Source organism: Merops nubicus, unplaced genomic scaffold, assembly GCF_000691845.1.
Source record: "Merops nubicus isolate BGI_N331 unplaced genomic scaffold, ASM69184v1 scaffold3137, whole genome shotgun sequence".
In the NCBI taxonomy this organism is placed as follows: Eukaryota; Metazoa; Chordata; class Aves; order Coraciiformes; family Meropidae; genus Merops; species Merops nubicus.
The window spans coordinates 39,745-55,851 of NW_008622150.1; the positions used below are offsets into that span (position 1 = coordinate 39,745).

At 38.9% G+C, this 16,107-nt stretch overlaps 1 protein-coding gene across 1 annotated transcript in view; it reads left to right on the forward strand.

Moving 5' to 3' along the window:
* The window catches only part of EVC (Ellis van Creveld syndrome), a 53,627-nt gene extending 39,493 nt beyond the window's left edge, over positions 1–14,134 (forward strand). The window contains exons 13-21 of the mRNA XM_008944668.1: positions 1,084–1,193; positions 2,441–2,651; positions 5,348–5,554; positions 6,311–6,455; positions 9,257–9,362; positions 11,291–11,417; positions 11,678–11,771; positions 12,914–13,025; positions 14,022–14,134. Of these exons, the coding sequence (XP_008942916.1) occupies positions 1,084–1,193; positions 2,441–2,651; positions 5,348–5,554; positions 6,311–6,455; positions 9,257–9,362; positions 11,291–11,417; positions 11,678–11,771; positions 12,914–13,025; positions 14,022–14,103 (1,194 nt within the window). The 3' untranslated portion in view covers positions 14,104–14,134. The remainder of the gene's footprint in view (positions 1–1,083; positions 1,194–2,440; positions 2,652–5,347; positions 5,555–6,310; positions 6,456–9,256; positions 9,363–11,290; positions 11,418–11,677; positions 11,772–12,913; positions 13,026–14,021) is intronic.
* Positions 14,135–16,107: the final 1,973 nt, after the last annotated feature.

Consider the following 16,107-nt stretch of genomic DNA (forward strand, 5'->3'; position numbering starts at 1 on the left):
TTTACACCTGCATGGGTGGGGGGTAGTGGCTCCTTTTGTTTCGGGCTTAAGCCATCAGAAGACTGGGACCACGAGACCTCCGCCCCGTTTCACGCTCCTCCGGGCACCCAGATAACACCAGATATCGATCTGGGGATGGTCGCCACACTCGCCCAGTGCTTAGCACCTCACCCGTGCCAGCACCTCACCCAGTGCTGGGTTTAGGGCTTCCAGGCATACAGCTGCAGGGTGTACTTGGTGACTCAGACTTTGTCATTAACTGCATTCTCTTTACAAAGTGCTGATTCTGTTATTACTTCAAGCATTTGCCTTCGGTCATGGTGATACCTGGAGACCTGATAGACCTTAATTTGACACTTGCAGCATTCAGTCAGAGATAGCACTTTGTTTGGCTGTGCTCTGTGATTTTAAGAATTACCCAGATTCAAATCGGTAGAGGTCTGACTACACAGGTACATCTTTGTATCTCCAAAATTTTAGTCTGATGGCAAATCCATCAAAACGTTTAAAGATTAAGTTCTTTATCTAAATATATCTGAATATATCTCTCTCTCTAAATATCACTTTTAAGGAGCTGTAAACTTGCAGTCCATAAACCTAATCACACAATCTCCCACTTCTAACTATTAGCACTGAGTACCATACACAGAAGTGTGGTGGAAAGTGATATTTTTATTTTGCTCAGTGAAAATAAAATCTACAGTCTCTACTAGTGAAAACCAAACACAAAGCCTATTACAGCCTGCCAAGAGTCGATACAATATTTTGTGCTATATTGTTCTTTTTCTCTTGTTACTCTGTTGCTGAAACGAGAAAATCTTTAGGAGATACAGCTCAGGGCTGGTCCAGATGGGTGCAAAGCCTCCCTTTCAATTCAGGGGGCCTTGGTTAAAACTTTGATCATTGAGAAAAAAACATACTTAAGTAGAATAATATTAATTCAGCATGAATTTATTTCTTGAAAAAGGAGGACAATTGTTTTTAGCAAAGTAATATCCAATAAACCTCTTTGTTAATGTGGTGACTAGAGCGACTGAAATCAGCATATCTTACAATTGTCATTTTTTTTCCCCCTGCTTCTAGCTATGGACAAAGGAATATGCTCTGTCTGCCGTGATGCAAAAGCACCTGTCTCAGAGACAAGAGAAGATAATTCAAGGTGTCATAAGCAGACTAGGATGCCTCAGTGATGAGTAAGCATGGTTTTATCAGTCAGCACTAGAGTAAAATTGCACTGCTGCATGCACAGATAAAAACCTGTGGTACATTTCATTGTGGAAAGCAGTGTCGAGGGATTATGATCAACTTCAGAGAGGTAGACTCTTAATTTTTTGTCAGAGTATCAAAAACCAATTAAAAAAAAGCAAAGATGACTCCTGGTAAGTAGAAAAAATAGTCTTCTGTGATTTGTCAAGTGGTGTGCTTTCTGTGTGCCTATGTCTGTGAGTGATTTCTGATCTTGAACCAGCCTCTCCTTGCTCTCCGTAAGTCACTTGGAGTTGGATATTCTTCAAGATGAAACGTACAGTCCAGCACCATTCAGTTCTACCTTTGCTTTCTGCTATTACAGTAGAACTGACCATTGCTTTGCATGATAATGACTTTTCTCTTGCATTTTCTGTCTGTATTCACTAAGGAAACTTCTAGGTTTATCTCATCTCTGTATAGCTAAAAATCTCTTTGATAGAGATACTTCTTAAAAAAAACTTTAATTCTGTGCGTTACCTGCTTTGTTTTGATTAAGATATCAAATAACTTCATTTACCATGGTCTTCACATTACCAAAGACCAAAGTATTTGAAGATTTGTCTGTTTGGAATATTGGTGCTAATGTCATTTCACTCCTTTATTTTGGCTCTTTTTTTTTTGTTCAACCTTACATTTTCATGTTCTCTGACTCCAGCATTTCCCAGCATTCAATATCTGTAGAGCTCACAATGCCTCACATGGACACACTGGTTAGACAGAGGCACAAACAATGTCATGCCAAATGTGCAGATTTCACTCACCTGGTCCAGAATCCACTTCAAAATTTGCTCTCGTGTTTAAAATTCACCACAAACTCTCTTCAGCCACGTCTGCCATGCCAGCAGACAGCAGCCTCTTCAGAGTGTGCCTCCTTCTGAACCCACGATACACTGTCTTGAAATAACTTCCCTGTAGTTCTGATTACCTTCTCTTTTTATCTGATTTCAAGTCTCCTATTAAGAAAACTTTTATTATACAATTATAGATTGTTTCCTTACTATTTTTCTTTTTATACGACTTCAGTGTGACAGAACAAGAAGTCTATCCCAGCAACACCCATTCTTCACACCTAAACAACTTTCCAAGGCATGCTTTGTATGAGAAGACAGAGTGAACAGTATTCGAGCACTGACTTTGCTGAACAGGTGAACAAGTAGCTTAGCTGATTGAATTTTAATGGTCTTGTTTACAGGTCTGTTAACTATATATTGCAAAAACAACAACTTCTGCTGTGTCCAGTACTCAGAAGGCTAACCCTTCGAAGAGCTGGAATGGCAGTCCTGGCCCGCATGAGACTGTCCAGAAAGAAGAGCTTGCTTCAGGAACTGAGAGAGCAACATACCCTGCAGCAGGGTTCCTCCCCCTGCCAAGATGAGGACCAGTGGCAGTTGCAGAAGGCAGTGGTAGGTACAGTGTCTGGGTTTTTATTTTTTTCTACAGAGCTCTCATATGCTGTGATGTCTGGCATTAGAAGCAGGCATAGAAGATCTCAAAAATAAAAATGCTGAAGTTCCAAATAGAACGGAAAATATTCTCTGTCAAAAATGCACCCACTGCCGGCATGGGAGGTTCTTGGGTGTTCCTGGTTTAGCTTGGGCAGACTTAGTCTAGACTAATACTTTATCTACTGACTAGCTATCTGTGATATGTGTTATCATAGCAAGCTCATTTAGCTGTTCAGTTTATATGAGAATACTAATGAAAGAAGGCATGCCATCATGTATAAAGGACACCTACACAAGTTAGGGTAGAAATCCTACAAAGCAGGTTCGGGGTAAGATAAACTGCTACCAACTCTGCTAGGGATATGTGCTTGAAAAGTTCTTACTTGACCATCAGAAGGAATTCTTTCCTCCACTAGCTCTAGCAAGTTCTTCTATACTGTCATCAGTTTTCATTCTTTTTTCTTTCTCCTCTGTCCATGAGGTGCTCAGCATTCCCCTGACATCCTTCCAAATAATATGGCTGCTCTAAGTCAAGGAGATGGGAGGAAGTTTAAGGGATTTTTTGAGACTTTATATTCCCACAGGTCACTTTTGAATCTGTGTTTTGCAGGGTTAATCCATTGCGTGTTGTTGGTTATTTACTTATCTGCATTGGATATTTACCTAGAACAACACCAAATTTCAGATTTCTATCTCAGAAGACCCTCCTACATGGTTGTCTATGATAGCCCCTGCCCAACCCACTGCTGCTGCACCCTTTGTTGAACTCATCCAGCACTTTGTAGCTTTGTGCTCTATGCTGTCACTGTGTAATTAGTTGAGAGATAGATAATATTTTTCATCCGTCTGATTCTGATTTACATAATACAAACTCTGATTCTCCACTTGGAAGAGGAGTAGGGAAATTCTGTCTGCTGCCATTTCCATATTTGATACTTTTATTGAATTAGTTACTGTTAAGTGTGAAAATCTCAAAACCTCATTAACCTTCAGAAGAAATAAAATTGAAAATAATAAAATACAAATGTATATGACTGCATTCCTTTGGTTATGTTCTTTCCACTACTCCCTCTCATTTAGCTCCCACAGGGCCATTAATTGATGTAACCATTGTGTTCCCTAACAAAAATGAAATGTCCCCAGGTATTACTGTTCTTTAGGCATCTCTCCACTACAGCCTCTTTCCAGGGCCAGCTGAAGGCCATCCCAAAACGCAGTGCCTAAAAATACACATATAAAATCCTTGCTGCCAAAGATGTAGGGCCTAGGTGTGGAACTGTGAGAAATCAGTGAGAAAAAAATGTTAATAGCAAGCTCCAAAACTAGAATCAAATGTATAAGGAGTTATGGAGAAGGTTAATTTTCACATGTGCCAATTCTAGACTGGTAGACAGTGTCACATCTATCTGTTGGTTTCATATAAAATGTAAAACAACACTGAAGAATCCTAGCTTGGACACGATAACATAACATCTGAGTCTCTTGAAAAAAAAAAAAAAAAAAAAAAAAAAAAAAAAAAAAAAAAAAAAAAAGAGCAAGGGTTTAATTATATCCTGACAGTCTGAAAAAACATCAAAAGCATATGTCTGAGCTATAAATAAGATGTCAGAATAACCCAGGATTCATAGGGGCACTATTATTTTCCACAGATAAATATCAGCAGAGCAAGTTCGTATTCTACTTGCATTTCTTATTCCCAAGAGGGCATCAGATAGGTACTGTTGAATCTCCCAGAATAATTTAATGCTACTTAGCCTTAAATGAGAATATTAATACAAAAAGGACATCAGCAATGCAGTGGAAGGCAATCTATGGAAGATACACATATATGGAAGATGAATACACGTAAGGAAGACAGAACAGGTTGTGCTGGTGAGCATATACTGTTGTGTGCTACAAAGAGTTTAGAGGGAAAGTGGATTTAAAAAGAAGATCCAAAGACATCAGTAGAATAGAACTCTTCAGCCTAAAAAAGACATATCTTTTGGAATATCATAGGTTTTAAAACAAGCATAAAATACGTGATTAAGGAACAATTCTTCACTTTTTTCTAATAAGAGACTACCAAGCAAAGCAGGTTCAAAATTAAGAAATGTGTGGATCAGCTGTAGAAGTTACCACCACAGGATATCATGGATGCCAAGAGTGCAGATTGTTTCCAGGTGCTATTAAAACACGTTCATGACCTCTCTGAAGGTCTTTAAGTACCAATAGACCAACTTTTTCTCAGGTAGACGCCACAAACTGTATGAGTATTCCAGGTGCATAACTATATTTTCCTTGTTGTTATGCACTTTATCAAGGTATCTACAATTATCCCTGACTGGACTCAGGATATTTGACTTAAATTGTTCATAATTTTAATAGAAGTAAGACCAAATTCAAGAGTACAGAATACAAAGATGGGAATACATCACTTGGAAACAACTAATGGGACAGGATGCAGCTGTTATTCTATGTATCATGACAGAGACAATAGTTTTGTTGCAGAGACAAATATGTGCAATGACTGTACATAAAGTTCTGCCGGAAATTATCTTATTCTAAATATTAAACCAGTAACATTCTGGATGAGTAGACTATCTTTTAAAGTGAAGCTGACTGAGTTTGTCAGTGTATTTAAATGGCAGTGCTACCTTTCTGTCTGGTACCAGGAGTCCCACATTCTGGAGGAGGAGGAGAAGCTTGTGGAAGAAACACAGCAAACTCACTTAGAATTTCACCAGCAGCTAGTCACAGAAATCCAAGAAGCTCTTCAGTTTCTTCAACAGCACATGGAGCAGGTGATTGGACAGGTACTGGTGCAGCATGCCCGACAGGAAGCTGGAAAAAAGACCTCACATGATGGACAGGACTTCAAGGTATGGAAACATTCAATAGCAGTTTTCAAAAAAAAAAAAAAAAGCTACATTACCCTATGCCCAGAAGCATCAGCAAGAGACCATTACAACCTGTGTTAAAACTGAAGATGCCTTGCAAATGATTTACAAACCAACATTTAGGTAGAAGTACAGTATTTTCTAGTGACTCAATATAGCAGCCAAACCAGGTTTTATTTAGCCAAACCCTGGAACATAAAAAGAATTGAGTTTTGATGACAGAGAATAGCAAAAATGAGGAAGAAGTGGAGATTTTTTATCTACTGATCAGGGTTTTTTAAAAATAAATAATTGTATGTTAACAGCTTCATGTTAATTAATAGATAAATAATTAAGTAAAAATTGCTTCATAGGTTAATAAAATTGTTCCAAAGTAAACATTTGGATTTTCTGTATAATGAAAAGTTGTAGTAGAGCTACACATTTATTGATTTACTTTGCTAGCATTTGGGTTGACAGGTAAAATGGTCTCTAGAGCTTGAATGGATAGTGGAATGGCCCCTTCCTAGGTGGAGGTGAAGCACATTAGCAAGTTTTTACAGTAATTTTTCCTGTTAAACTGTTCCATGAATCAATAGGAATACCTGTTTTCCAATGTCTCAACCTGCCACATTTTTAAAGCACAAAATTTTCAGTTTTGTGTGCACAAACAAGGTAAGATTAGCTCTTCAGTTTCAGACAGGTCAAAACACTTCAGTTTTTCACTTAGTGAATTGTGACTTGTACTGTATAATACAGGAGAGACTGGTGGAAGCTGCTGTGGAAAGTGTGTATGGGACCAGCAATAATATCAATAAATTGGTGCAAAACTACTATCAGCAATTAGAAGAAATCACAGAAAGCTATGAAGGGAAAAAGCTTCAACACTTTAAATCCTTACAAGGTATGTATGATACTGACAACTGCAGGATGATTCTGGGTCTTTAACAAATAATTTTGTTCTGATTGTAAATATTACTTTTCAAGATAACAGAAATGTTCCTTGAAGTGAGCAACAAAGCAAAATGAGTGTGTAGATCCACTTCTATCATTGAAGGAGAAGTGGTAGAACTATTGTTTTTAATAATTACTTTAATTACAACTGTCATTATTAATAATTACTTGCATTACAGATGCAGGACCGTTACTCAAAGATTGGTACAGACACACACAGACCTTTGCCCCAGAGTTGGATATTGTAGTTTAACCACAAACTCTGGTTCACCCAGCTGAGATCAGAGATATCACCAGTCACAACCACCAGCGGTTGGTTTTCTGGTGTTCTGAATCTCAACACAAGGCAGAAGAATTCAGAAAGCAGAGTTGTGCAGTTATGAAGTTGTATAGCTAACATTTAGTGTAAACTGTGTTCACCTTTCATATTAATAATTTCCAAACAAAATAAATCAAGGAATATTCACTGGGAGAGGCTATATGGCAGGCACCTACAGACTGAATCTTTTTCCTAGAAGGGAGGGGACCTGGGTTTCCAATCCCTGCCTCCCATGTTAGAAAACCTAAACATCATTGGCAGACAGTCTGCACTTCCTCTAAAGTGACTGCCGTCAGCTTTGAGGATTAGAGTCTTACATTCATTCCTCTTTTTTTGGCTCAGTGAAATGTTCTCTCTGAAGTTGAGGAATGCACTAGAGGAGACACCAAAAAACCAAGCGTGCCCATCCTGGAGCACTCTGAGCTACTGCATCATTTCTTAGCTATCAACCATGACCCTCACAAACTGTGAAACTGCTGAAGAGGTTTATGAACTGCTGGATCTCACATAAATACAGGCAGTTTCTCCTGGAGTTATTTTTAATTGCATTCCTTCAGGACAGGAAAAAAAAAGGAAGCTGTGATTATTGATTTCTTTTGTAAACACTTTCCCCTCCCTTGGATGAAGACTGTTGGCATTAAATGAAGTTAGCAAAACAGCAATAGCATCAGAGGCTAAGTATTTGAGACACATGGAATAGATTTTTTTTCTTAAAAATATTAAACAGAAAACAGTCTTTGGCCACAGAAGGGAGTTTTTGAAGAGGAACAGGTGTATCTACTCAAGGCTGAGTTCCACAGATGAGTTGGTAGGAAGGATTTGTGAGCCTCAGTAGCAGCTAGAAATGCTTACTGGTTGTAAGGCATAACCAATGTGTTCTGCACTGCTCTCTTGTGAACCTTGAAGATCTTAATATTTGAATCTGAAGTGCAAAATCCATCTGGGTATTTTTGGCAATCTGTGTTTTTGACATTGGCAGCTAACAAGGCAGTCAGTCATTTAAGTTCTCACAAAGTCTCTCTAAAGACCTCTTTGGCCCTGATTCAGCCAGCTACAGTGTCTAAAATCTCTTTGAGTTTTTAAACAGGAATTAAAACTGAAGCCTGTTCCAGAATGCTGCTCAGATCTGAGCTGTGGTGTATGTCAGTACACCCTTGAATGTTCTGCTTCGTTGGTGCATTGATATTGCCATCTTCTGGTCTCCCAGTTACGTTGCGAGACCTACATTATTGGTCCCTAGAACCACAGTCAGCTTTGTGGTGATTGTTCATTCAGATTATTTTTCCTTCTAGAGTTTGTATGGCTATATTACTGTTTCAGTGTATTGGAAGAAAATTGCTCATGTAACTGGAGCACATTTTCTTTTCAACTGAAGAAACCAAAAATCCTTCTGCTGCCATGTAAGCCTACAGGCATGAGGGGAGATGGAATTACTTATGTTGGTAATAAAAGCAGGAGTGTTTTAAATTTGGATGGACAGAGAGAAATTTTCCATTGTAGCAGTTGATCTGCTCTGTAAAATACTGCAAACCTATATGTACATGCTGCAGCCCAGCTGAGATTTTCAGTATCAGCACACAGCTACCACAGCTTTGTTGTTGCTTTTGCCATTAGGAGTGAGCACTAACATCTCCTAAGGGAATTGGATGCTTTAGTACATGTAAGTCTTTTTTTAACCTAAGAACAAATTTGGGATGCAGAACCCTACTACTTTGTCATTTCTGCTTCTGTATTGGCCCTAGAAGCACTCTGTGGTACTTAACAACCTGAACCTCTGCTCCTCAGCACAGCCAGGACACTGTAAGCCTGCCAGCCACCCAGCTGTTTTCCATTCAAGCTCAGCCAGGAGGCAGAACATCCATGCTTTTCTTTTCAGAAGCACCTGATCTGTTAGGTGATCTTCAAGCATGAATACCACACAGAGTGTGATCCTACTCACAGATACTCTCATTACTTCTCTTTCTAAAACACAAGATGTAAAAAAAAGTGTTGGCAAAAGTGATCTACTGTGTGACAGCCCTGGGGTTACAATAGCCGCATAAGGAAATTTCTTATTTAGGAAGGTGAAGGTTTTCTTCATATTGCATTTTTTGTTTAAGTATTACAGTTCTTGCTTAAGTCATCAAGGTCTTTTCATAAAATTTATGCTTTGAATCCTGTGTTAATCTGTTAGTCTGGTGGGAGAAATAGACAGAAATAGGAATTCAGTGGCATTACCATTGCAGCTAAATGATGCACAGACTGTTACCTGTTTAGCAGATCACAGTGGGAGAGCAAAAGTGTGTAACAAGTACTTGATATCCCTAAGGAGCAGTAACTTTGGAAGGACTACCTAGAACAGGAATTTGTGCTGATGAAAAACAAACTGTAAGGGTGCCACAACTCGGAAGTTGTGATTTTGAGCAGAAGATTTTACAAAAACAATATTTCAGCAGAAAGAAGTGAAAGGAACAGACTTCGGAAGAAACAACAGCATGAACTGGCATTGAATGAACAGACCAAAGGCCTCCTGAACATATCATCCACAGTCCATCAAAGGTAAGAGCAGGCAGCAGCACTCCTGACTCTTTAAATGCTGTGTTTGAAGATCTACATAAATGTCTAGCTGAATAAATGTCTTGGATTTGCATTTTATATTTGTCTTTGATGGAAAAGAAGTCTCTTGCCAAATTACATCTACCCTTTGATCTCAGAGAATTACTTTCTTATTAAATAAACTTTTTAATTCTCATTAGTTACAGACTGAAGAACTATACATAGACAGTTTGAAAAGAGAGCCAAAAACAATGCCAAAACATTTGCCAAATTTTAAAAGAAATTTAGCATAAATGTAGGATAGGAACTAATGCAGTCTAATCCATTGTGTTCCATCTTTTCTGCTTTGAACATCAAAAGTGTTTTTTAGTTTGCTGTTGAGTAAACACATTCCATGAAGAGAAAAAGTTTGAAGCATAAATAATACTCAAAATGGCAAGAAGATTTCAGTGAGTGTTTTGGACAATCAGGATTTCTTGCACTAAATTTGAGTGGAATCACTCAAATGTTAATTCAATAAAAATCATTTTTATTTCATTACTGCTATTATGAAACTCAGAGTCCAGCAAAAAGCACTGCAATTCCAAAGGAATAAATTGTCATAAAAAGCTGTATGACTTGGCAGGCACATGATACATTTTTGTAATCATTTTATTTCTTTACTCTTGCTTTATTATCCAGAACAACACCGCATCTGCCATTTTGACATTGTAAAGAGGTTCATTCTTTTTTCAGACATTCAGTTACTTCCTAAATTGAGAGAAGTCATTGCCAATTTTCTGTTTTTCATCTTTGTTCGAATTCATATAGAAATGGATTCATGTAATAAAGGGCTTCCTAAAAGACCTGTTAGTTATTCATTTAACAATTTTATCATTTATTCTGACATATGAATTCAATTCTAACTGTTGCCTCTTTTTCCTCTCATAATCTGTCCTAGTCTCTTAAAAGAAAATACAATCAAATTGGCCTTCATGCAAGCAGAAATATGGTATTGAAGAATGTAATTACCCAGTATCTAAGCTGATTTCATAACTATTAGTAATCAAACCCATTTTCCTATTGTTATTATGATTTCTTTTACAATCAAATGCTGGTCCTATGTAAATTAATGACAAAATTTCCCTTAATTTTTCTTCACTCTTATTAAATTTAACATGGATTGTTTTATATCCTTTTCCCTTGGTGCCAAGTTATGAATCTGAGTTCAAAAAGCAAATTTTGGAAGCTAACCTTCAGTAAACATTGACCATTACAGTAGCAGCTTCATTATGTGCAGATGTCAGAAACAATTTGTGTTATCTCCTTCCCTGAGGAATGTGATGCATGATGGACAGCATTGCTTCAAGGTATATCAGGCAAGAGAACAGAAGAAATACAGATTCAGCAAAGTTGCAGCCATTGTGGTTCTACTCTATTAATATTTTAACCAGCAAAATAAGCTAAGACTATAGCTGTCAATGCTTCCAATTGCCAAGTTTTGAGTTACCATGTTTCTGGCTCAGCCTCAGGCTGATACTGAAAAGCCCTGAATGAAATGCCTAATTCTTAATCCCTTATCCTCACACCTGATCTTCTAACAGCTTGTCTCTTTGGCAAGCAGACAGTAAAGCCGACTTCAGAAACATCCAGTGGTTTTGAAAACAGACATCAACATTAGAGCTAAATTCCAGCTCCCAAAATCCAGGCATGGAGAACCCAAACTCCAGCTGCAATTCCTACCTCCAAAAGGAGTTTGTATTCCATGGAGAAACAAAGCAGGTTATTTTAATAAGTTAGTCTGTGTAAAAATCTAGCACAAAACGTTTTGCCCTAGCAGAAACTGAATGGGCTAACATCATTCTCTCTACAAAATCTAAATACACTTGGCCAGGTTTGTGTTCCTCCCTTGAACTGAACAACATCAGTGCTTTTAAGTTTCTCTTGATTAGGATGGTGCTGCAGCAAAAGAAGGTTTTGGCTCAGTTTGAATTGCAGCAGCAAATTCGTCTGGAGTCTCTGAAGCAGAAGCTGCTGGGATTGCATCACCTAGAGACTGAGCTGGAGACTCAGCTAAAGGTAAGTCAGGGCAAAGTGACTCAGGGATCTGAAGCAGTCCATGGCAAAACACTGACAGCTTATAAAGGTCTTTTTGCTGTCCTAGTTGAAATCAGTGCCAAGATTCACCCCTGCCTTATAGGAAATGCTTCCCTGATGCAAGCCATCTTGTTTCTTATGTTTCTGCAGGGATATAAACCTTTTTTGTTGTGCCACACGTAGAATAACATAACCCAGACTCAAGCTGTGTTAACCGACTTCTGGTTTATCCTTGTGTGCAGGAAGCAGAGCAGGACTTTGTGAGAGAGTTGGCTGCACTGGCCCGAGTTCCAGTGGCTGTGAAGAAGAAGCCTTCCAAAAGGAGCAGGCCAGCAGGTTAGTGCAATCCTGAATTGTTTAAAACACCTCACATCATTCCATGTTGCAGTGCATATTTTGCAGTATGATACAGTGGAGTTTCAGGAGATAATTTTTATCAGTGCCATTTCCCTAATTGGGGTATAGAAAAGTAAGGCAGCCTTCCAAGGTCCCCCAGCTTACCAGTAGTACAGCCATAACTCACTCTAGAGCAGTCCATTAGCCAGTACATTGCATTGTTCTTACCGCTACTGAGGTAAGGCTTTCCCTTGCTCAAACCAAAATTGTTTTTCATATCTTTATAATGTTCTTTAAAATGACTCTATTCACCTCAATCCCTTAAGGCTTTGGGAGGACAGCAGAGCTGAATCACGCAGCTTTCATTCTCCTGGTAGAATGGAAGAATTGCTTTCCCACACAAATGCTCAAAAGTAAAATCTTACTGAATCAGAAATTTTAAATACATATATTAATTTACTGCAGTTTTAACAAATTAGACTAATTCATTATTCAAGAGATGCTCAGGGACAAATTGTCAGAATAGCCATTGCATTCCCTGATCCACATTTGGGATGGAGCAAATTCTCATCCTTTGAGCCATGCAGTCCTCCTGTCATTATCAGGATGAAAGATTTGCCACAATGTTTGAAAGCTGCTGAAAGGTGAGATGAGTGCCTGCAAGGGAAGGGCAGCAGTTCACTCACCTGGACATTTTTGAAGTCTCTTTTCCCAGTCAAGTGTTTCTCAAGTGTGCAGACCTGTTTACCCTGGTAGGCAACCTGACCTCAGGGACACTTAGATCAGGACCCTAAAAACAGGGACTTTTTAACATAAAATTGTTCTGATTCAAATGATAAAATTACAAATTGGCTTTTCTTCTGTTTGCTGGTAACTTCAATTACTTGCTAAGAAAATACACGATAGGGCTTTCAACTGTTGTTCCTTATGAAAGCTTACAAGCAAGTTCAAGGTCTGCTCTGTGAGAGCTAACTGATGGTAAAAAATATACTCTAATGTAAAGTGGAATGCTTTCCTTGGAATAACAATGTTTGTGTGAAGTGTTAGAGTATATTTGTTTGCTTTAAGTTCATCAAAACCAGACAAGCTCTATTATATGCAATTCTTTCACTTTTTAAATCTATCTGCATTTGGCAATTCAGGTGAAAAAACAAACTCAAAAAGAAAGACCTTTCAGCCACCAGCATCGGCAGACAAAGATGATTCTCGTGAGAATATTCAAGAGCCCGCTGCACTGACTTCTGACTTGCACAGGTACAGTAGATGCTAAAACAAGGGTGGAAAAACTATTTCTAAAAAGCAGTACAAAATCTACTTCATTAGCAGATACGGCAGTCAGACCCAAAATATAATCCCTTCTCTAGCTGAGCTTCTTCGTCCATAGTGACTTCTATCAAGTACTTGACATTTTTTACCCCATACTCTTTTGCAAATTTAGGAAAGTTATCTGAGTTTATTGTCTGTGGTGCTGTGTATTTTATAAATAACTGATTTTAGGTAGAGAACTGAGAAATACCATTTCCAAATTTCCTTTAATTAGATTTAAAACCTGAGTCACAGACAGCATAAATCAGCAGAGACAAGTGAATCCAATGGAACTATGCTGACATGTAGCAACCAAAAATATGGTCTGTGGTATTTAGGCTTTCAACTTCCACCTTTATTTCAGAAACAAAGGCAAGTGCCAGTGTTTGGCTGATGAGGGTAGCAGCTCTAACAATGATTTTGTTGATAGATGTTTCAGTTGGCTTATGCTGGGGCGCTGCCTAGAGGAGAAGAAACAACCACAAACCTGAAAGATGCCAGCTGATTGCTACGGGCAGATCAAACCAGCCAGCTGGACGCTGGGGCTTGATATATTGAGCAGAGAAAATCCTGTTGACAGGCAAAGCAAACAGTTGGTTCTCAGGAGCCACAGGCCTTTGGGGAAAAGTATTTATCCCCTGAGTGACCTCAGCCTGGGACTGACTTCAGGAGATGGCTCCTTTCCCTGATGGCATCAACCCTTTTCACACACTCCTTTCCCACAGCCAACAAGGGATATGTATGTAGGGAACAGGGACCTAACAAAGGAACATTTATCTTTAGGCAACTTTGTTTTGGCAGCCTCAACAGAGGCAGCTGAAACCAGCAAGTGCAGAAGTTATAATTATATAGCAAGCACCTTTCTTCTCTTACCAAAATTAGTTTGAGAGAATTGTAGCATTTTTAAAAAGTCTACAATGTCACTTTATTTTTCTTTTTTTCCAGTGTGACTTTACAGAGGCCACATGCAGGGGAGACTGAGCCAAGGAAAAACTCAAAGATGCTAACAAAAAGAGGCAACAGGTAGCAAAAGCACTTATGAGCTTTCTGAACACAGAGCACCAAAGCATTCTTCTGGGGAGTCCCAGCAGCTCTGCTTTACTGAGGACCAACAAAGAACATCAGTAATAACTGAGAAATCTCCTTTAGCTACAGACCAAGAATCAATCCCAACTTCCTTTAGCTGTAAATAAAACATTCCCACTTGGTTTTGATAAGGGGGAACAAGTAAGTCTTTAATATAAGCTTTTCTAGATCACTTGGAGAATGTGGAGGGGAGATAGTTTTAGATTAGGAATATACCTGAGGAAAGTGCACTTGTAGGAGAACAGATCCACACTGGGTTGGTTGCCCAGCTCAGTGTATCTCAGTAAGGTTTCATTACAATAGTGATGTACCATTTGGTTTTGAGCCCTAAATGTGGTAGATTTGGTCTTAATATTTTGTGATTGCTGCTTTGGACTAACAAAAGTAGATAGAAATGTGACAGGTACTGAACAGGCTTCAGATGGTATTGGTACATCAAAAGATTACATTTGACCTCTCTTTTGTTATATTCTAGTGCTTTCAAAGCTATGTATGCTTTTTAACATTTGTACAAAGGTTTTTATAAGTTTATATCTCTGTGCATGTTTCAGATTTGAAATTATTATATTTAGAAAGAATGAGACAAATATAGTTTACTTTTTTGGTTTTCATACTTCAGTTTCTATTCCTCTTCCTTAAGTACAGTCTTTTGTTTCCAGCATACTTTGTTATGCTCATTATGTTTCCTATGGAAATTCTTCTTGTTATGCAAAGCAGCTGGTTCTTACTGGCTGTACAGAGAGCACCTGCATTGTGTAATAAATTGCCCTACTTTAGCAATCTTACAGCTTCCAGGAAAATTTTCTGCCTTTTTAAAATGAACATATATTTTGCTAAGGAAAAGGCTGTCCTTTGGTGCACGATAGAAAACACTACATCAGTTCTGCAGTTCACCTCAGACAAGAAGTCCCACCTCACAAATGACTTTCCCAGCGATGTTGCACACAAATGTGAAATGGTTATTTTTCACCTCAGTGATAGTCTTTTTTTTTTCCTTCAAATGGTACCACTTCAAGCATTTGATCCTGATATTTCAGTACCTGGTCTCTATGGTCTCTCTGCTTTCCTGATCAGGACATTTTAGTTGTTGCTTGTGCTTTTATTAAATGGATGCAGCCTATTTACCTCTGTCTCAGCATCTTAATTCTGCAGTGCAATCTATATAGATGGCAAGAAGGAAGTTTCTAATATTAGAGTTGATGATGTTTTAAACCAGGCAGTACAGCAGCAGCTCCCACCACTGTTATGATCCAGCATAATCACCCAAGCAGGGTCTCTAATTAGCTGACCCGGGTCTGTAATGACCCGAGCGAGGTTTTCGTGGATGCTGTGACTCCTTTGGCTAGGCGGGGCTGAAATGGCTTTTTCTTTGCATTAGGAAAAGGTTCAGATTATCCAAAAGCAGGGCAGCAGTGCCCTCTGCTGGGCACCAAGCAGGAGTGTCGGCTCCCCGCGGGGGCCCCCATGGAGTCCCCGGCTGTGGGCACGGGCACCTCCCTGCCCGGTGCTGCGGCTGCTCGTCTGCCCGACAGCCCTGGGCTGCAGCTTCTCCAAACAGACATCTCTTCTCTTCTCCTACACTCAGATCAGCTCCCTGGCAAAACACCTGCTGCTCTTGCCCCTGTTACTGACTTAGTCTCCTTCAGTTACTCCATAGATTCACTGCCCTGTTTAACACCGTGTGCAGATCTCTGGCATAGCATGGCACTTGCTATCACTGCCTCTCAGTGATGCGGATACTGAACAAGAAAGTTTCATTGGACCAAGAAACAAGCGAAGCACTGTTCAATTTACGTGTTATATTATAGAATCAGAGTCATTTATGCTAAAAAAGACCTTTAAGATCATCAAGTCCAACTGTAAACCTAACACTGCCAAGACTACCAATAAAGCATGTCACTAAGCACCCCATCTGCGTATTTTTTTAAAATGCAAGAATCAAGAT